The 22,903-nt window shown below is 40.1% G+C and overlaps 1 protein-coding gene across 2 annotated transcripts; it reads left to right on the top strand.

Annotated features, from left to right (window-relative positions):
• The first annotated feature begins 1,525 nt into the window (after window positions 1-1,525).
• LOC137184659 (sodium- and chloride-dependent taurine transporter-like) lies at window positions 1,526-21,088 on the top strand. 2 transcript variants are annotated; one of them, XM_067592537.1, is made up of 14 exons: window positions 1,526-1,678; window positions 6,370-6,599; window positions 6,686-6,820; window positions 9,133-9,367; window positions 10,068-10,200; window positions 11,007-11,141; window positions 11,757-11,860; window positions 12,005-12,129; window positions 13,432-13,544; window positions 14,672-14,809; window positions 15,266-15,368; window positions 16,863-16,963; window positions 17,086-17,256; window positions 19,264-21,088. In XM_067592537.1, exons 2-14 carry the CDS (start codon window positions 6,371-6,373, stop codon window positions 19,417-19,419), a joined length of 1,878 nt encoding a protein of 625 aa, XP_067448638.1. In that variant the 5' UTR covers window positions 1,526-1,678; window position 6,370; the 3' UTR covers window positions 19,420-21,088. The 2 variants fall into 2 exon arrangements, with proteins under 2 accessions (XP_067448638.1, XP_067448637.1); XM_067592536.1 differs by lacking the exon at window positions 1,526-1,678 and adding an exon at window positions 4,163-4,296.
• Window positions 21,089-22,903: the final 1,815 nt, after the last annotated feature.

Raw genomic sequence — 22,903 nt, 5'->3', positions numbered from 1 at the left:
AACTCAAGGGGACTGGGTGGCTTTGAAATGCCCTTTTCTTTGCAAGGCTGACACGAGATGTTGCTTCTAAAGGCTAATGAGGAATCACGCAAGTCAAAGCAAACGCAGAAGAATAAGGAACAAAACAGCCCGTTCTTTCCTGTAATTTGATTTGTGTGCACTTTTCTAAAAAGAAAATTGCACAATAAAACACTTTGCTTCATTGCTAGTTCAATATTTTTTTTTAAATCTCAAGATTAGTCAACATAACTTCACTTCCCGCTTCAGAAAAGTGAACTAGCAATCTAATTAAAGTAACTCATGAAGGACTAACTGTTCTATTTGTACAAGAGACTCCCTGTAAACAGTTGATGAAGGTTTATCTGGAAAATCACTCCTTATGGACCTTCTGATAAACAGGCTTTGATCGTGTTAGAGGGCATCGTCTTGGCACTCAAAGAAAGACACACTTACCTGCAATGCATGACACACAGACACGTGTTCCTGCCATCCTGCCATCTGTTTGGCATGGCTGATGCTCCGGATTAAGACAATACTACACTGCATGTGAACAATATGCACTACAGTGTAATATTGTACAATTATTTTCATCATTTTTTTGGGTCACATTGGCATAGATTAGAAATATTCCACGTTGCATGATGTTCCTCATACTGAAGAAGTGCGTCTGACACTCTTCAGATATGCTGTGAAATATAGCGTTTAAATAGTAATTTAAATAAATACATTTTCACTTTAGCAAAAAAACAAACAAAAAGAAATTATGCCACTTTCTAATAAGGCACTCTTTATAAAGGGTTCATAAATTGTAACTAATGATGGTTAATAAATTATTTGCTAATGCTTTATAGATCAGTTATAAACTACTGATGCAAGCAATGTTTGGGTTGCCAGGTTGTGAAAACTCATTTTGACTGGTTAGACTGACCATACGTACTTACATACATTACTTCTATAAAATATTTTTTAATGGTTGAAGATGATCTGCAGGACAATTCATTCATCAACAACTTATTAATGTTATAAATGGTTTATTGACCATTAATAAAGCCATAGTCCTTTATAAATGTTGCCTTTTTAGAAAGTGGTACCAAATTTAATCTTTTATTTCCATTTGTATCATTATTCTTATTTTTATTTTATTTTATTTTATTTTATTTTATTTTGTTTTATTTTATTATATTTTATTTTATTTTATTTTATTTATTTTTTACCATTTGCTCCACAATTTCTTACCAGTATAAAGTGCGAGGTGTTCACATGGAACCTTTCTGTGAAATGTTCAGTAACTGCAGGCAGCACGTGAGTTTCTGCAGATCATTTACAGACGTTGCAACTGAATATATCTAAATCTTCTAGGCCTATGTAAATGTGATAAGAACACACTGTGAGTGGTAATTCACAAAAATGTCCCCAAAATGTTGTTTTGCTCGTTATTATCAGTCAGTAGCTCCACAGTGGGTGAGTGAATCAGGTGAAAGCAGACAGAGGGAGGCTGTCGCTTTAAGAGGTTGTTGCATGAAGAAGCTGGTGATTTTCCACTCAAACTGATAGGAACAACCACCAGCTCACAGAAACAATGGTCACACAGGGAAATAGATGAAATTGTGTCACTCAGCGTTAAACGTAGACTACAAAACAAGGAACTACAGGCTGCTCAGTAAAACTAAGTGGACAGGTAATCCATTATCTTATATTTACAGATAAAATCATTAAATGAGGTTAAATGTTTATATTATAAATTGCAAGAAAATAACCTAATGTGTGATAGAAAACTATAGTATCTGCTTTTAAACTGTCCTTTATTGGATGATTGATTTTTATTTACCATTTTATATTCAATATAACAGCCAGACATGTTATTTGTGACATTATTTTGATGTTGGGCAGTAAGCATGCTGCCTCATTTTATTCTAAGAAGTAAACAGATCATGTTTTCTCTCTTTTTCTTAGACATGATAAATTATTTCCATGATGCTTCTGCTAAGAAATGATATCCTGCGTTTTAACCCTGCTTTTGGTTATAAAAAAGGAGGCAGCTTTGGCCTTTGAACCCCGTTTCCTGTGTTTATAGCTGATAAGACTCTGTCTCTCGTTTCTGTTTGATCATTTTTTGGAGGGCTGCTGTGATGCGTTCAGGCACATCTGGGCTTCTCAGGGACATGTGATGCACGTGGAAAAAAAAAATGTTTTCTGACTGTTCTGTCTGCTATAGCAGGCTCCAGCTGCACCTTCACACCCCAACCTTCAGCAATCACAAGTCATCATCATGTGAATAGATGAATGATCGAGTGAGTGACTGAGTCCACTGAATGAGAATGAGTGAATGAGAGTCTGTTGAAGTAGGTCTGATGCACTAAGACGTTTACTAGCTTATATCTTATGCTTAGTGGCAAATACTTAACCTACTTCTGCCTCTGCCTGCACCAGTGTATGATTGATTGACATGCGTCCTTTAATAACCCCAATCCGTCCTCTCATCAGGATAAAACCGAGGGGTCGCTGCACTTTTTTGGCTGCTGGTGATGAAAACAAAGTTCCCAGACTGTGGACCTCATGACTCTTCCATGGGTCTGTAGGGGGTTTCCTAAAGGTCCTCCTGCAGAATAAAGCGTAGTTTATTAATAACACAACAATTTCAGCCACTGTTGATTGTAAAAGTGCAACTCTCCTAGTTATTTGTTTAATATTTTAGCCTGAAATGAGCTCATGAATATCTCTACTCATACTGTAAATATCTTTTCACATATTAATAAACTAAAAGTAATTCAAACGTTAAGACAGATATATTTTTTTTGATATATTAAAACATAATGTTGTTTGATTGTGTTTTTTCATTTAATAATGTAAAATAACACTGTGATTTCTTCTCCCCAAACACAAAGTCACTCACTTGCACACAAATGTGCTCCTCTTATATAACATATCGGATCATCATAAACAGAAGAAGAGTCCCTTTAAATCCAAAACTCACTCGATCAAATCGTATAAAACTAAACTTATGCTGGTTTCAAGAAAAAAACTTCTGTTTCAAGGTGCAAGATTGGATCATATTTATAGCTACAATTTGCATTAATACAGATGCAGTTTGACAATATGATGTTGACTTTTTACCTCTCACAGTCTCTCTGTAGCGGATGAGCAAACACTGCAAGATTGAACTTTACTAAGCGGCTCTGTTGATTTTACAAGATCTGATGACTCACATCAAACAAGCATCTACACACAGTTAGTGATAAAATAAAAATCCTGTGGTGTCTCACACAATAGAAGAGACAGTGTCTGTTAAAGGTTACACAACCAAAATAGCATATAGAGCATGACACTGACAAAAATATGATGGATTATGGCGTCGTGCGAGGCTAAGAGGTCTCAAAGGTGTGTGTACGTGTGTGTGTCCAGTGTTTAAGAGGCAGCTTGTTATCAGCTGATCCTTGTCCCCTATTTAACAAATCCTGCGGAGGAATTCATCAGTTTTTAATTGACTCTTGCATACCGGTCTTTGTCCGGCCATTGTGAGCTCTTGGAGCAGTGAATGGTATCTAAACAGACCATGGACAAGCAGAGGAGATACATTACCATATTAGGCATTGTTATAAGCTGATACTGTACTGGTTTACATTGCCCAGATAATAAACCACATGTCGTGAAAGAACAGAGGACAGTGATTCCAAAAGCCCTGCATACCAGAAATTTATCACAGCATACTTATGATTAAAAATAGTTTTCACACAAAGATGCTTGGGACATGGTGTGGTGATGTTATGAGGGGCATGCTATTAAACCATGCTTCATATTTTAGAGCTGTTTCAGCAACAGTAAAAAAAAAAAAAAAAAAAAGGGCAGTTAAACTATCAATGCTGCCTTCAGTTCATCCAGTTGTACCAGATCATAATTCAAGACCAACCTCCCCCCAAGTGTTGGACCAGCCCACCCTTTCTCTTCTTCTGACTTGTCCTCTGTGTCTCCAACATGAATAAGAAGTGTGTGTGTGTGTATGTGTGCATGTGTGACACTGACGCTTATCCCCCACCACTTGGCTGTGGGTGTGTGTTTGTGGGCAGGGAGTAGTGGGAAGTGGAAATTTACAGTCTCCCACGTTGGTACCTGAGTTGTCTGTCACTGCGAAGCTGCGTCCAATCTCCACTTTGGATTTAATTGTCTTTAGCCAAGGGGCGGGCCCTGCTGTCAGCTCCACTTCTTGTGACCCGTGTCGGCATAAAGGCATTCAGTACAGAGGAATGGTGACAGCTGAGAGAGAGGAACTCTATACATAAACGCAGCCATGAAGGAAATGTAAGTTTTCTAGATTACTTTGCTGAAAGGAGAACTGTTTTTTCTCAGAGTCTGTATGCGTATGTGTGTGTTTTTCTTTCTAATGGACTTAAAAATAGTCAAATTAAAGTCAGTTGAATGCATCTGTTGATAATGTAAGTGTCTGTTTGTATGTTAAAAGGTTAAATAAATAGAGGAAGAAATGCAAATAGATTTTATCGTTGTTTTTTTGTGATCTTTATCAGGATTCCTAAGTAGAAAGAAACGGTGAATTAACCTCAGTGAACATCAGTGAGGATTATAGCAATGCTCATGTTGTGCTGAGATGTTTTTTTATAAGATTAAGGAATTTCTTCTCAAGTATGTCTGGATTAAATCCCAAGGACAGTTTGCATTAACTCTTATCTGGCAGGCAGACAGACTCCCAGCACTATGCAAGCAGGTGAAAGCATACGCTGAACAGACGAGAGAGAAAAGGGGGGTAAAAAAAAAAGAGAGAGAAAGAAAGACAGGATGAGAAACAGAGTGGCCAAGAACTGATCCAGTTATGTAATGAGGTTTGAGAATGGAAAGCAGTTCAAGTTGACCTGTCATGCATAACAGGAAGAGAGAAATCCTAGAAATTGATGGGACAGAGTGTGCACAGACAGATGGTAGGGGCGGATTGTTGTTCAAATCTTGATTAAGTGAGAAGACACACGTAGTTCCCAGTAGGAATGTGAATCATTTCAAGGTAGGTTTCTACCTAAAGGGGTTGCTTACAAAAGTGCCCATTCCAGAGAGATGAGTTAGGGTTTGGGTAAAAGTTGTTATTTTCACCGTCATCGTTGTGAGGATTTTTACTTACTTGTTAATCATTTTATACATTTTAATTTACATTTTTAAATTGTTACACTTTGTTCTCAACAAGAACAAAACTCAGATACATTTTTGGAGGTTTGAGTCTTTTCTGTACAACTTTCTCTTTTATCTGAGCTCCGTCTGAATTCATTCTGTGGCCCGTAAGAGTTAAGGGGAAGTATGCAATGCTGCTCTGCCAACTTCTTCTCTATCTGAGGCGAGCTTGAAAGAAGAGGAATCTTTTCTGGCTAGCATTACAATGAATCTCATAGCTTACAATTAATTATAGCTTTTTGATCGCCCGCCTTTTGTTCAGAAACGTTCATTATGTGCCAGCTGGGAGCTTAAATCACATTCAGTCTTGACATGTCCCTCACAGTTATTCCTGGCCTATTACGCTGTCTTCTCCCCCCTTTGGCTCATGCCGGGAAATAGGATACCTTGGTCTGTAATAACAAATCCCGTCTTTCTTGGAAAGGCGGTTTACAGTGTAAACACTCAAGTGAACTTAAGCTGCTGTATCGTCTTGAGAGGAGTGGCCGGGGTGTTGGTAATGCAGGGGGATCTTCCTCTCTAAATTTGGATTACGGTGGACCAATTTGTTGCTGAGACACTACCAAAAGAGAAAACTTTCCTTCAGGTTCAGGCGAGGTCTTGAAAGGGTGTATCGTGTCCAAACATTCCCTTCCTTTTCCTTCAGTGACAATAGGTCCCCCTCTGTGCAGAAAAATCCACCTCGAGACACAGAGTAAAGTTGGAAAACAGAGTCACATGAACACCAGAATCAAAAACACTGATGTTAATGTGTTGTGCAAATGTGCTGGGTGAGGTACATTTTCAGCTGTGTTCCATCTGGATCATGCATATAATATATAGACACTTTCATTTATAGATTGATTGATTGAGGCAGATAAAGAAACACAGTGGGTATTTTCCCTGTTACTGGATTGCACAACACATATTTGCATTTATTTTCCATTTTCAAATTTAGCTTTCTGTTTCAGTGTAAATGAGCTACCCAAACATTTCTCCAGTCTGAATGACCTCCATGCATCAGTTGTTCAGCTTAGTAAGATTAGCAACATAGTACTGTGTATCATGTACTTATTGGTTACACAGCACGCTGAAACGCAATCAGGAGACCGCATTATCTCCCTAATGCTCCTCCCTATCTTTGTCTTATCCTGCTCACCTTGGTCTCATTCTCTGTCTCTCTCTTCATCTACATGCCCTTTTCCTTTTTGTCCCCTATAGCATGGCACAAAAAGAGAAGCTCCAATGCCTGAAGGACTTTCACAAGGACACCCTGAAACCTTCACCGGGGAAGAGCCCAGGCACGCGGCCCGAGGATGAAGCTGAAGGCAAGGCTCCTCAGAGGGAGAAGTGGGCCAGTAAGCTCGACTTTGTCCTGTCTGTGGCCGGAGGCTTTGTCGGATTAGGAAACGTCTGGCGCTTCCCATACCTTTGTTATAAAAACGGTGGAGGTAAGCAGAAGATGCATAGCAGATGTTGAGGCAAAGCATGGTGAATGTAGTGAGAAGGTATTTGATTTCTGTATTCGTTTCCCCAGGTGCGTTTCTCATCCCTTACTTCATCTTCCTGTTTGGGGGTGGCCTGCCTGTGTTCTTCCTGGAGGTTGCACTGGGCCAGTACACCTCTGAAGGAGGGATCACCTGCTGGGCCAAACTCTGCCCAATCTTCACTGGTTAGTCCAAACACATCAACGTTGCACATATTCAAACACAGACAGAGAGACAGACTCTGCATCACAGCTCAAATCCCCCTTGACAAGATCATTTAATATTAAACACAAGGTAAAAGCCTTGTTTGTCAGAACAAGAACTGTTTCAGTGCAGCATCCATAATGCTGTCTGTGCACAGACGCTACATTCTGCTGAAGTGTCTCTCTCCCGGTGTAATTAGACCAGTTGTACCTCATTAGGCTGCTTCGTTTTGTGTAAACATTACGCAGCACAGTGAAGTAGGAGCTGAACATTCAAAGTGCTGAACATGGAGGATCATGGAAGATGAATGATAGTAGTAGAGTCAGACTCAAATAACGCAACACACACTGCACTTAGATTGCAGATCGGGTGCATGTAATGGATTGATGAGTTCTTGGTTGCCATGGAAACAGACTAGGAAAAAAAATCAAGTTGCCTAGCGATGGGTACAGTCTCATTCAGCAGGTCTGCGTGAAAAGAGCGTTTTTGTTGACATGGAGCTGCAGAGAGAATCGACTTATAGGATATTATAAAGACTGTATGTCCTCTGTGACAGTGTTGTCAGGGTTATCTCTTGACATGAGATCTCCATGGGCTATTTACACTTAAGACACCTAGGTGCAGCCTCAACCTTTGAGTGACAGCTGTAGACAAGCACTGAGGCACCACACCCTCAGCAGCTGCCGTCTTACTCATGTTCACATGAGATACGTCACATGAAAAGAGAGGAAACTGCACGCCACCGGATATCTGGCAGCTGCCGATAGTCTCCACTATTCAAGGAACGCTGAGGCTGCTGTCTTTCCATCTGGCACAGCGTCTGGCACAGCAGAGAAAGTCCACACAAGCGGCCGCAAACTGGCCAATCACACATCCCCATTGTTCCCCCCCACCCACCCCCGCTCGCCTTCACAGGTTTTTATCACACAGAGAATTTATAACTTTATTTGCTGTTCAGTAGCACACAATCAACCGCACACATACACGAATTGAAGGAACCAATGGGATTACATTTTACTGTGATTGTACTTTATATGATTAGTCACATGTGACAAATAAACGTGATTTATTGATTGATTGACACTTACACACACCTGTCACAGCATTGACTTGTCTATCAGATTACATTTGGAATGTGGGAATGAGGAGGCGGGGGCGAAAGAGATGATGAGTTTAAAAATACTCCTGTGCAGTGTAAGAGGGACCGGGGATTTCTGTGTACAGGTTCGTGGCAAAGTCGTCTAAAAATAGCATAAAAACACTAAGGACATTATAACAAAAGAGAGTAGACCCAGATGGGGAAGTTTCCCTGCCTTTGATTTAATGAGGTAAAGAGTTTATTATTTATTTATTTATGTTTATGATAGCAGCAGTTTTCACCTCACTCGAGCACAGTCATCATTTAAAGAGTCATTTAACACCAGGCTGAAAATCTATGATTGAAAGTTTCAAGTGTGTTGCACCTCTGACTGCACCCGCTGTCACTGACGGGTGTCGTTAAGTGTGGTCAGGATTGTCACAGTGATGTCACGGTGTACTGACACACCCTTGAGTACACTTCTACATCACTGTAGCATGGTGAGAAGGTGGAGGTCGGACAAAAAACAAGATTGTTTCTTTAAACCTGCATTAACTAATTAATTTTTGTGGTTTCCTGGTTTTATTGACAGACAAAGACAAAGGAACAACTAGCATTAGCAGCTAAAGGGTCAGATATTTCTCTCAGGAGTTGGGGGAGACCAAAAACTAAAAGGAGCGTAAAGAAGAGTAAATATTGGACATACATTAAGCAGGTGGACAGAAACACTTTATATGATAATGCTGCTCCAAATCTGCTTGATGTGTAAATAGAAAACTGTTTGCTAATTCTATCAACTTAAGGATCAGTGTGTAGAATTTAATGGCATCTAGCGGTGAGGTTGTAGATTGCAATCAACTGCGGCCAAGAAACTCGCAGACATGCCCTCTCTAGAGCCAGTGTTGGGTTTGTCCATTCTGGGCTACTGAATATTATATTCCATTTCTGCCAAGTCCGTTCTGCTAGATGCCACTAAATTCTACACACTGGACCTTTAAAAAGTGATATGTTAACGTTGTATTCACAGTTTGTCTCTGCTGCCCCCAAGTGGCCAAAAAACCCAGTTATTGCAGGTCTAATTTGCTCTTTAAACTAAGCTATCACACAATCAAAAGCATAATTACAAAATGTGATTTAAAAATTGAAATCATTACATTGTCTTGGATGATATCTTGAGTTCATGTTAAAATCTTCCCTCTCTCTTTTTCTCTCCAGGTATTGGCTACGCCTCTATCGTGATCGTATCTCTACTGAATATCTACTACATTGTGATCTTGGCCTGGGGACTCTACTACCTGTTTCAGTGCTTTCAGCCTGAGCTCCCCTGGGCAAAATGCAAGCAGCCCTGGAACACAGAATTCTGTATAGAGGACACAGTCCGCAAGAACAAGACCCTGTGGCTGGCAGCCAACATTACCAACTTTACCTCCCCTGTCACAGAGTTCTGGGAGTGAGTATTCACTGACAGCATACCTAACTGACACACACACACAGACGCAAATATACTAAAGTAACACTGCCCCTTTATCCTCCTTGCGTAAATGTGTTTGAACAGGCACAGTTTACTTTCATAACGTACTTTCAGCTCTCTGACAGTTTATTATAAACAGTATTTGTACTGCCTTTTATATGAATGCAGCACAGTGTTTTACGTAAGTTGTCAAACTGAACTGAAATACCTGGAAAATCCAAATCTTTTTCATGCCCATTTGCTTTGTCAAATGTTTGAATTTGATGACAATTCATCACAACAAACAGTACTAAATATGAAGTGTTTATGCTGCGTCAGACACTTAAAGGTTCCAGCTTCGAAGCTTTTCCAAACAGTCTTCTCATCATTACAGTATATTCAGACTTGGACAGGCAAGAGCAGTAGAAACACAGAAAGGCTGCAGTCATGTGCCTGTTTGATTCCCACTTTTATTGTCCTTTCATTTTTAATTAGTCTGTCATGGTCATGATTTACAATTATCACAAGTCACATGACTTGGGGGTGTGTTTGAAAATTCTGAATCCCCATAGTCTGTCATGGTCATGATTTACAATTATCACAAGTCACATGACTTCGGCATGTTTGAAAATTCTGTGTGAAGTCTGTGTGTTCCCACAAACTGCTATTAAGCTGTTATGCGCCTCTGTATCCTCTATAGACGCAACGTCCTGAGCATCTCCTCTGGGATCGAGGACATAGGGCCCCTGAAGTGGGACCTGGCCCTGTGTCTCCTAGCAGTGTGGGTTATCTGTTTCTTCTGCATCTGGAAGGGAGTCAAGTCCACTGGGAAAGTGAGTGCTGAGGCGTAGACACATCCTGTACTTATTGTGTTGCCTGGATGCCATTTGGCCTTTACTTTTACCTCAACAAGTCAGTGACAAAACACTGTTGCTCGGAGAAAACCCACATGCCTGGAAACCAAGCTAATTTGGTTGATTTAGAGACATGAGCCTCTGCGCTGTCCAGGATGTTACTTTTTGGCCAGACTCTCTGTCGGCTGTATACAGTTGACTGCCGCACCTTAGCCCTCTTTCTGTTTCTGGGCCAGAGCCAACAGGAAGAACTCTGTGAGGAAAATTATTAACTCTATTTAGACCTATTTGTGGGGTTTTTATTGATCTGACAAGTGTGCCTTAAAACGATTACCCTTAATCTTTAACCACATAGCAACTCAGAAAGTGAGTTTTTTGCAGTAAGGGTACTGCTTCATGCTCTACTGGAGAACCTGTAGTTCCATCTTAAACCCTCATTATGACTTATGTACGCAGTGTGCGTCACTGTTCACAGACCATTTGTCTGTGAAAACATCTAAGCAAGATGGGATTTTTTCTAGATAACAAGAACAAGTGTTTCTTTTGTCCTGCAGTCTAAAAGACAGTTAGCTAAAGGCTAATCTAACATCTTGATGGCTAATCTAACATCTGGCCAAGGATAGTTGAAAATCAGCCTCTTGGCCATCACTGGCACATTTATGATGATGATGATTAAAAATAAATATGAGTTAGAAATGGAAGAAGTGTTTATCCCATTATATCTAAAGGTTAATGAGTCATAAGTTGTTCAGTATTTTGTCTAATTATTACTTTGTCCTGTCTAGGTGGTGTACATCACAGCAACTTTCCCGTTTGTGATGCTGATTGTGCTGCTGATACGTGGCGTGACCCTGCCAGGGGCATCTGAGGGGATCAAATTTTACCTTTACCCTAATGTGACCCGCCTACAGGATCCAGAGGTAGGACTGGAAATTCTGCTTCTCCTCTTCTCTCTGTTAAACTCCCCCTCACCTCTTGTTTCCTGGTATTAAAGATGTGTTGTCATTTAAATTGTAGTCTAAATGAAAAGTTTTACATGGAAAGGATTTTTTTCTTCTTTTTTATTTGGTTATATAACTCGATTACATAATTGTTCATGAGTGATTGGATTAACCAAGTAGACATGTCTCAATCGGCTAGCCCTTGTGTGTCCTCTGCAAATGCTGAGGCTCATAGAGTACATGATGCTCATGAGGTTTCAGATAAAATTGATGCTCAAGAGTTAAATGCATATACCATCATGCATATTCAATTTGCCATTTTTTCTATTTTGTGTTTTGGAGTCTTGCCTTGTTAATGTGGAAACAGCTGTGAATGTTATTATATTGTAGCTCCATTTGATTAATGGTTGCAATATGTTTAATCAAATTTTTGCTTTCTTGATGCAAGCAATCACTTGTACTTTTTATGTGCTGATAGTGAGGAGCCAATGATCACATTTTCTATTTTTTCAACGCATTATATAATAAGTTAATCTCACCTAATCTGGAATGCACTGTGAAAATCAATGACCACTTTGTTGTCTGTCTCCTCAGGTGTGGATTGACGCAGGAACCCAGATTTTCTTCTCCTATGCCATTTGCCTGGGAGCCATGACATCACTGGGGAGCTACAACAAATACAAATACAACTGCTACAGGTGAGTTGAGTTTCCGCCGGGGGGGGAGAGTGGGACTGTAGTAGTGACAGCAACACGTGTCAGAGACGGTTGCGTGAAAAGAAAATGGGAACTTCGGTTCCACCTGTGTTAATTAACAACCTCCATGACATATGTGTGACATAGGGACTGTTTGCTGCTGGGAGGCCTCAACAGCGGTACCAGTTTTGTGTCTGGCTTCGCAATATTTTCCGTCCTGGGCTTCATGGCACAAGAACAAGGGGTGGACATTGCCGATGTGGCAGAGTCAGGTACGAGGGTCCAAGGTGATGGCAGCAGTAATGGTGGGTGCTGCTGCCAAACAAAGAAAAGACAATCGGACTTAAACTTATCCAAAGAGTTGGTCAAACAACAGCAAATTTTAAATGAGAGAAAAACGTAATTTAATTAATTTATCTAAGTCTCGGAAACGATGATGCTGAAATGTAGAGGTATCGGCAATTGCACACTCCTTGAACAAAAGCCTCAAAGAAACAGAATTGTTACTTCAGTGTGATTAATGTTCCACCTCCCCTGAGGACAGATTACATCGTATATATATTATTGTGTTTTAGCCACTGCTACACTATGGTGTTAAAGAGCTTATCATTATTACAGGTGCACCAACACAGCTTCCCATGCTCAATGGCACCAGGTCCCACACTTAACCTGCTCATGTCATGTAGTATCTTTACATCTTTTTGACCAGGGGACATTGCTATCTCTGTTGTATGTACTCTACTGAATGTGCACTGGTACCCTGAGGTGTCAATCACTGGGGATGAGCTCATCATCACCAGTGATGTTTTGTGACCAGCAACACTGCACTGTAAGCCCCGTTCTGTTAACAAGCTGTGGACCTCCTGAGGTGGACGCCATCGGTTCTGTTTCTGCTTTCCTTTTTATACTCTATGTGGACTTTGAAGGAGATGCATCTTCTTTCAGCATGCTCGCTCTGTTCAGTTAAAAATTAAACTTTTGCTATCTTTAGACTGTAAATAGAATATAATCATGTGAAATCAAATGAGAATAGTATGATAGTGACTGTGATTGCATGTCAGTATGTACATATCATTTATTTGTTAGAATATTTCATCATATATGAAAATACAGATGCAAAAGTCATAATTCTGAAGATGACCTGAATTTTGCTCAGCTGTTCAATTGAGGCTCTAGTTTATATGACTTTGTGTCTCATGCTCTTATTTTATCTTGTTGAATTAGTTCATGGCTTTGCTGTAATTCTCATTTGCTTTGTTGATATTTGTCCTGCAAGTAATCACATACAGGACACTAGAGCATGAAAAAACTCTATGAGGATTCTGTCCTCATAGCAACTCAGCACATAAGGCCAACAAAGAATAAACACCCAACCCTGTTAGATCATTTCCATGTCTCTCAATTGTTTGCCAGATTAGATAATATTTCCTGTAGATTACTGGGAGTGCCAGACTCTCTGGCTCAATCTTTACATTACTTTTCCAATCCCCTTATGTCGTCCAAACTGAAATCAGATAGAATTGTTAATTCTGTCCTTTTCCCTTCTCCCCGTCCCCTCTCTGTTCTCCCTCCAGGTCCTGGCTTGGCCTTCATCGCCTACCCTAAAGCTGTGTCCATGATGCCGCTGCCAACCCTCTGGGCCATCCTCTTCTTTATTATGCTGCTGCTTCTGGGCCTCGACAGCCAGGTCTGTTTCAAGCTATGCACAGAATAGCTGTTTGGCGTAGTGCCTGTTCATTTTACACAGACACCTCCCTGGTCCCACGGGTTAGTTGGCTCCTGCCAGCCCCCAATGTGTAAAACACATTTAGTGTCTCTCTGATCTACATCTCATGTCTCCAAGGTATCAGATAACTGACAGACAAAAAAAGCAGCCTGTTCCCACAAAGGCATTTTACTACCACACTCGACTGCACAGTGTGAGGATTAAAGCCCTTTTAATACCCCATAATACCACAGATTAATTTTTTTTTAGAAGTTGATGGATGACTGCCAAACATTTAGTTAGTAGAATTCATTATGATAGCTTGCATGCAAGCCATCTAGCTTTGATGGGATGCAGAGTTTTTATTAAGACAAGATAATCTAAGTAGACAAAACACAAGTGTGCACCTGAGGGATTCTCCAGCTATATCACATTTCCTACTTCCAAGTGTAATTCTACTCCTGTGCTAACTCAGTCCTGCACATGGCCAGCTACTCGTCTCAGCCAACTGAGAGATCAGGCAGATGCTCTAAATTTGAGCCCATGTAAATACTCATGCGAGTGTGGCTATTTCCATGAGAGAAATGGTGCCAGTGAGGGAGTGTGTGTGGGTGAACTTTTCGACCATAAATCTCATGCAGATTTGTGGCCTTGAATGCTATATATTGTTAACATCGCTCACACATACATGCCACTGTTATGTAAGGGAGTTTTGTGTGGTCTTCATGCAACAAAAGAGCATGTTCTTGTTCATGTGCATGAGGAACTGCACTTTGAGAAACAGGAGGAATTTCATAATTTTGTTATGACATTATGTAGCTTATGATGCAATGAGGAGACACAGGGGAGCAAGAGAGACACAGACGGCCAGACGGAGACAGTGATTCACTGTTGTTTTGTGTCTGTTGTGTCTTGGTAGCAACAAACCAGTGTTGCAGAGAGGAGCCCTGTTTAAATTCTCATTACTGCCCAACAAAGACAGCTCTTATTCTCTAATCACTGGTTTGTAGAGAAAAAAACAAGAGATGCATGCACACAGAAAGAGACATTGATTTCTCCCCCGCTCCCCCACCCCTCTGAGAATTTAATAGTTGCTTTTGTCCCCACAGTTTGTTGAAGTGGAAGGACAGATCACCTCCATTGTGGACCTGTATCCATCCCTCCTCAGGAAAGGTTACCGGCGAGAGATCTTTATAGCTGTGATGTGTTTCATGAGCTATCTCCTGGGACTCTCCATGGTAACGAAAGTAAGTTCACCAACAGCAATCCTCGCTGAGCCTCTGTGCTTTTACTTCAGCTTATCCTGTTTAGAAAAGGAAAAAGAGGCTTGTGTATGCGGATCAACAGCAGAGATAACGCAGCAGACTTTCCACTTGCCTGTTGGCCACTGCATTGTTACGACCAAATATGGCTTCCTACACATTCACCACCCGCATCCTGTGCGTCTGAATGGAACAATTTGGAATGCCATTTTCCGTTTAGCAGTTAACCGTGTTTCAATGACGTCTCAGCACCTGTTGAACTCTGTGTCTATTGGTGGGGTGCCAGCATTCTTGTGCACTCCTTTCAACACCCCCACCCACCCTCTGCTTTAATGCCCCCCCTACCCCCCACCCCACCCTCCCATCTCTGTGACTTTCTTTCTTTCCATACACATCAGAGAGATAATTAATGCAGCTTTCCTTCTTTTCTTTTTTTTCCAGGGTGGCATGTATGTGTTTCAACTCTTTGACTACTATGCAGCCAGTGGTGTGTGCCTTTTGTGGGTTGCATTCTTTGAATGCATTGCTGTAGCCTGGGTTTATGGTAAGTGGAAATGACTCTTGTGATAGATTTCTGTTTGTCGTTTTTAAAAGCAATGATCCTGAAGAGCTGAAAAAAAGAAACGACAAATGATCTCTATGGTGGTAAACAATGATGTCCTTGTGGTTCTTTCCATGTCAGTAGTAAATAACTTTAACTGTGTGCAGGGGTGTGGTGAGGGGGGTAGGGTTGGTTCTCCACTAGATTCTGAGGCTGTCCCTGCTTCCCTCCCATCAGATTGCATCCTACTATTATTAATTAAGGAAGAATTTAGCCTAATGAGAAAATCCCTTAATTGCAGTGAAAGCAACCCTGCTTCTTTCTGTCGTAAACCAGTTTAGTTAACATGTTTCTGTTTGTGTAAAGCCAATCGGATTCTTTTAATTGTAATAAATCATGCATCTGCTATATGTGCAACCACTATTATGTATAATGTACACACACAAAAAAGCCCCATCATTCAAAAATGATGACCCTGATGATGCCACTGTGGTTGACTCACACAGAACGGTAGCACCTCTTAACAGAGACCTTTTTGTTGGGGGAAAATGAAAGCTCTGTGGCCTGGACCAGTGGTTCCCAACCAGTGGGGTGTTGGGACCCATGAAGGGATTACAAGATAAATTGAAGAGGTTGCAAGATGATTGAAAGATTAACAAGATGTAAAAGAACAATTTCTGCTACAACAAATAAGTTATTGCTTCAGACTTTTCTTCCAGATTTGCTTAAGTTTTAACTCCTTAAAAGCTATTAAAACGAAACAATATGGGAAGGGAGCATCACTCTTTGGTTGACCATAGACATATGAAACATTTAACAAAGAGTAATGAGTATGAATTGCTCGGCTATAAAGGTTCACAAACTTTAAAGGTTGGGAACAAGTTTCCTAGACTTTTGGAGGCTGTACTTTATCGTCATTACAATAGCTGCTAATCATACATGTATCCAACATCACACAGGACTTTATTTTGTGCTGTGCTTTGCTGGTAACTAGTTTCATTTCAATTATTTGTTTATATGTCAGGGACTTTGCTCATTACTCAACAGAAAACAACAGAACTCTAAACGAACAACAGTTACTGTAGGCCAGAAGGCTCATTTTCATCTGTAGTCTCTGGCCAGATGTTAAAAACTGCACCATGAACATAGAATAAAACATATCATATACATCATGAGTTTACTTCTAACAAACATCAAAGACAAGCCACACCAGTACTGCACATAATTAGCCACAATCAACAATGAAGAAGAACATGTGATGACCTACTATGCTAGTTATAGTAGACAAAGCTGAGACTGTTAACGCTAAGGTGCATGACCCAGTGGAAAAATATGGTTCAGTTTATGGCAGACAGAAAGAGATAAGGATCATAAAACTGCTGACTTCCGCAGATATATTATGAAGAGCATTCTACAATAACAAACAATAACACGTGAAACTTTGCTGTGACATATGATAGCACTGACATTTTTCTTTATTCTCTTTGTGTTGGATAGGAGTTGATAATTTCTATGATGCAGTTGAGGATATGATTGGCTACAGACCAAACCCATGGATGAAATGGAGCTGGTCCATAATCACTCCTGTCCTCTGTATGGTGAGTGAGAAACAGCAGCTTTTGGACTGTCAGTTTATTGTAATATGATTGATGACATGTGACAAATGTTGAACTATCAAGGTCACGGCTTGCATTAAAAGCAGCATATGTTTGTTTCCTAGGGCTGCTTTGTCTTCTCCCTGGTCAAGTACAAGCCGTTGACCTATAACAAGGTGTATTTGTACCCTGACTGGGCCATTGGCCTGGGTTGGTTTTTGGCCCTCACCTCCATGATCTGCATCCCCATGGTGATGGTCATCAAGATCTTACAGTCTGAGGGACCCCTGATCGAGGTGAGTTGACACAGCCCTTCAGTGCACTGACGTTTTGGAAAAATATGCTTATTCACTTTCTTGTTGAGAGTTAGACAAGAAGATTGAAACCACTCTGTCTGTCCAGCTAGAGCAAGAAGATGGTTAGCTTACCTTAGCATAGCATAAAGAACAAACTCTGGAAACATGCCCCGCTACCTCGGACCAAAGTGAACGCTAGTTTACTGGGAACATGGAGCGATGCACGCTTGGGCTAACGTTAGCTACTTTAGCTACATTGTGCTAACTGGGCGGGTATTGTAATCAGGTAACATTAGGGTGACCATATTTTCAAATGCCCAATCTGGGACACTGAAGTGTACCGCACATGCATGCATGCACACATGTACGCGCTTATGCACGCACCATTGGTGTTTTCATCAGGATGGGGGACAATTATTTCAGCGCTTAGCACACCTATCGAGTGCACCTTTCAACAGCATTGACAGCACCTCAGCAAGGTATTTTTCAGTGTGCACAAGCGCAGGCTGCCGGTGGACGACTGTGACACATTCTCTGATAGCTTTTTTTTAAAAAAAGAAAACAAGGGTCAAATCTCTTTGTGGCCTATAAACTACTTTATAGGCTATAACATAACAATAACTTTAACTTACATCACAATGCTATGCCACAAGCTGGTCATGAGTTTAAAAAGATTAAAACAGCAAAACATTCAATCACAATTGCACCTCATTAATAACAAAAACCAAGAAAGAGCCTTTAAAGAACGTTACCTATAGAAGATTTACGGGTACTTTACACTTTGCAGTCTTTCTTCTTAGTTAGAGTTTCTTTTCCAGAGCTTTCAGTTTTTATGAAAACCACCACTTATGTTTGGCTGTCTTAATATGATCTTTTATTTCGCCATTTCCACCATGCGCGACCGAAAACGTACTCTTTCAGTGTGTGCAGAACACAGAATTTTCATTTCTGGGTACTTTACGAAGGAAGGAATAAGCCTCATGGAGCTCTTTAGAAAAGACGACTTCTCTCTTCGGCATGATAGCTGGTGAAAACCAAGACAATGTTTTACAGATATTTTTTGGGACTTGGGACATCCAGCTTGAGACCTGGACAATCCCATACAAACCAGGACATCTGGTCACTGTATGTAACATTAAACTTACCAAAATATGACACAGCCTGAATCCTGGAGCCGGGGAGAGCAGCAGTTTCAGCAAACTGTCAGTCACAGCTGTCAATCAACACCCAAACAGCAGACATCAAGTCTGCTGTTTGGGTGTTGCCAACTACAAGTCTTCAGATCTTATTAATGGAGCAGTTATTTCCAAAATGACCATCAGCATACTTATTAGAGGGCCCGAATTTAGAGATTGAGACCATAGTGACCCATTGAAAAAAATTATTGATGTCGTAATTTTCAAGAGAAGTTGATGCTCTTTGAATGGGAGTCAATTGGAGCCAGCATCTAGCAGTTGTCGGTGGCGTTGCACTTTACGATATTTCCGTATTGGCTTCAGCCTTAAGCAGTGGTAGTTGCTGCTTGTTCTAAAGCTCACTAATTAATCAATCAATCAATCTCTGGTTTTCTGAGGGGTTGTGTGTGAGATTATTTCCTAGCAGGGGGCAGTGACTTTCTGGAGGTGCTGATAGGCGGATTCTTTTCCCATCGGACAGAGCCAGGCTAGCTGTTTCCTCCTGCTTCCAGTCTTCTTTATGCTATGCTAAGCTAACCTGCTGATGGCTGTAGTCATATTTAATAGACAGATATAAGAGTGGTATTGATCTTCTCATCTATCTCAAGCAAGAGAGCAAATAAGTATATTTTCCAACTATGCCTTTAATAAAATATCCATGGTGTATATATTGAAAAAAATCAGTTTTAAATTGACATGACTTGATTTATTTAACATGACCAAATACAGATATGATACATGTCAAGTTAAGATGTTTGCCCTTTTAAATTGTGCCCTAAACTGTGCCAGTTTCGGATGATCATTAGTCTAACCTCTCATCTCCTTCCCTCAGAGGATCAAAGCAGTGGCAGCCCCAGCGAAGTCAGGCGTGAGCTCTCGCCCGAAAGAGTACACCTTGAAGGGCAGCGAGCTGACACAGCCCCTGGACCCAAATGGGAACAATGGCTTGATCAAGCCCACCCACACCATTGTAGAAACAATGATGTGAGCGCTCTCTGTGAGAGGAATAAGATTGATGTGCTTTCTGTGTTATTATCATATTTGCTAACTTTGATAATGGTAGGTTTACATTGTCCAGTATATTCACATTAGAGATACTGTGGTTTGATTTCTATGAAGAGAGTTATATATTATTGTTGTAATTTTTTTTTCTCTTGTAATTTTTTTTTTATTTTTTACTATATCAATATTGTTGATGTTAAAATTGTTGTCGCTGTAGTTGGCACTGATCTCAGTTTAGGCAGTATTTTGAGATAGAACATGTTCAATGTTTACTACCTTTCTGTTGATTCCGGAGAGATGAGGAATTTGCTCTTTTTTGGTTTAATAGAAGAAAAGATGAACCTCTCGTTTCTCATAAATTCAGTAAACTAAACCAGTTATTAACCGTGAAAAAGGTAGAAAACATCTAAACATCCTCACATGATTGTGGCAGTCTCGTTGCCGAAGCTAACGTCTAATCTTGTTGTTGATGTTCATCCGCAAATGAAATTGAATGTACAGTACCTCCGCTAGCGGCGGACGCGAGCCACCCACATCTCTTACAGTACATATCCGTAACATGTTAAGTGGCAATATGCAGTGTATAGACTTAATCTTGCTTGACATCCTTTAAGTTACAAGTTAAACAAGGCCTTGGCCAAATACTGTGAGAAATGCATTCATAAGATGATCCATCCTCAAAGATCAGTTGAGACAAAATAATAAAGAAGAAAAAACAACTAAGGAAGGGGAAGTACAGAGAAAAGGGAAGTGGCATTTTTAGAGTATTTGTACACTGCCTGTGTGACTACTATAGTCAGTCCCAGTGCATTTATTGAAACCTCTCTTTGCACTTTATATGTCGTTTCACCTTTATTGTAGTATTTGTTTTTATTGTTGCAAGGTATTGCAATTACATTTGCAACAAATTTCAGGAGGAAATATTTTTAGCTTCTAATGTTTTGATATTGTAAACTTTGATATACAGTATCTAGAGGATTACACGTCTCCCTGCTAAGACAATGAAAAAATAGAGCAGAAATCTGATATAAAATATTCATAATTTTAGGATCTGTGAGAACATCACTTCATAAAAGTACAAAAACATCTTTTTAAAGAAAAATCCTGACAGCTCTCTCAATTATGCTCATTTCAGTAGCAGCTCTGCAGAACTAGCACTGGTTTCTAGTTTCAAATGTTCATGTTTAGGCATTTGTACTGTAGAATTTGAATTGTTTGTAAATCACATATGCCTTTTTGTAACAATTTTATACTGTGCAACATACGAACACCATCACTGATTAATTATTTTACTGAAAACTCTGAAATGTGTTTTCTTAATATTGATCATTGTGAGCCTGGATTACATTTTTCAGTGTGCAATATTCATTGAAGCAATGGCATTCTCCGCCCTATCAAAATCCATTAGCAAAATTTTAAAATAATTTAAATAAACAAGCTTGCACAATTAAATACAGAATCTGAAGGAACTGTTATCATGTGTAATTGTAGCATGTGCAGGAGCTAACGCAGTACAGTGCTGCTTTGTCCATAAAAATCTTGTGCTACTTGGAAACTCAAGTGTACCAAAGTATTTTTGTCTCACAGTTGTCCCCTTTGAGATGCACATTGCATCATTTCTATATAGATTACAAATAAACATCTTTTTCTTCGGATTCATTTGTGTCAATAATTATTTTGTTGTCTGAAGCCTTTATAACTCTGCAAAGAGAAGAAATGTCCATCCGTATATCTGATACGCATTTATTTATCATCTGAGTCCGAGCCAAATTTTGATATTTGATTCATGACTGAGTGATAGGATTAAAATGTTTGAAACTTTTTATTCTAACTATAATAATCACGACCACATAGATGAAAGAGTTGTTGCTAAAAGGAGATCTGGTATGTGTAACATTACACAGATGATGTAGAGACTGAATTTCAGCACAATATCATCTTATCTGTTTTCAGATCCTGCAGGAATAAAACTGCAGCTCTTAACTCTCAAAATGACTACATGCACTTGTAGAGTGCTTCTCTTGTTTTGAAAAAAGTTATTGCTACCCGCAAAGCATATGACTTGTCAAACACTGCTTAGTATTGTTTCCATAAGACTTGAACTGTGAGCAGTAAGTTTGATTATGCAACTGCTTCCCCTCTCTGAACCTTCACAAATACAGTCTATTTTGAGTGAGTGCACCTTGTGCAAATCACAATACATCTTGATTCCACCCTTGAAATAGCTATCTATATTTATTTGAACACTCTCTTTTGAAGGCCACCCATGTCATAACAACTTCCACCTCTCTCCACTCCCTGTGACTTGTCCTAGATTTTTTAGGGTGTCTGTCCCACCATCAATCTAACACCCTCCAGCAGGTGGGAACTGCATTGACACTCCCACGCACAAAGATGGGACTGGCTTATTTGGGCATGTCTCTGGTGTCCCACTGTCCCCCCTAAGTCCTTGATGCAATCAAGGACCCCCACAGACATTAATCTATGTCACCAACATGATCAAAGTAGGTGCAAGAGGATGCATGGGCTCCAAATGCTTCATAAGAATGGGACAGCACTTTGTGAAATCACGTTACTTGGGCTTACAGATGCATTTCTGTGAACAATCCAGTAGGAGACACATATTTCAAATGTAGATGAATAAAACTAAGCTCACTTTCTGAATTATTTTGATCAAATCTGGTGAAAACAAAACAAAGTCATGATTTATAGACCAAAGAAGTAGAAAACAAACTTTTTTAGGACTTCAGATTTCCCTTCATTGCTTATTGTTACAATAGAATGCTATGAATAGCGCATCAGTCATTACCTCAATAAAAGTCTACTGGTATTGCAGACTTGCGTTGAAGGGTCAATCGTCCATGACAACGTCATCACGCATTCAATATCGCTGAGCCTTTGCAGATTTATTGCGGCGAAGTGTGAGAATCCACAGAGGCTGACAATTACTCTTTGGGCCCATCCAGTCATGAAGTTGGTTGACACCATAAACCACACTGGGAGCCAAACCACCAAAAGCTGAGATGCATGTAAATCATAACACTAAAACACTACAGCCATTCTAGCTGCTCTGTGAGGCTGTAATTGGTGCCCAATGGTGCTTTTAGCTAAATGATAACACACAATGACAATGCTAACATCTTGATGTTTAACTACGGATTAACGTGTACCATGTTCACAATATTAGTTGAGTGTTTTAGCATGATAACGTTCTCTAATCATTGTTTTTTGTGGCATTTTATGCCTTTAGTAGGGTGGAAGTAGAGCAATGACAGGAAATGTGGGAAAGATGGGGAGCAACATGCAACAAATGTCCACGGATGTTGCAGTTATGTGGCATGTGTCTTACCCAGTAGGCTACCAGGGCGCACTACAGTCGCCAATTAGAACTAAACATGAGGCTGATGGGAATGTCATTAGTTTTGCAGGGATTTGGTCATAAAGTAAAGTATTGGACAAACTAAAATGTT

Source organism: Thunnus thynnus, chromosome 6, assembly GCF_963924715.1.
Source record: "Thunnus thynnus chromosome 6, fThuThy2.1, whole genome shotgun sequence".
Classification (NCBI taxonomy): domain Eukaryota; kingdom Metazoa; phylum Chordata; class Actinopteri; order Scombriformes; family Scombridae; genus Thunnus; species Thunnus thynnus.
This window is presented reverse-complemented; position numbering and strand designations above follow the sequence as displayed.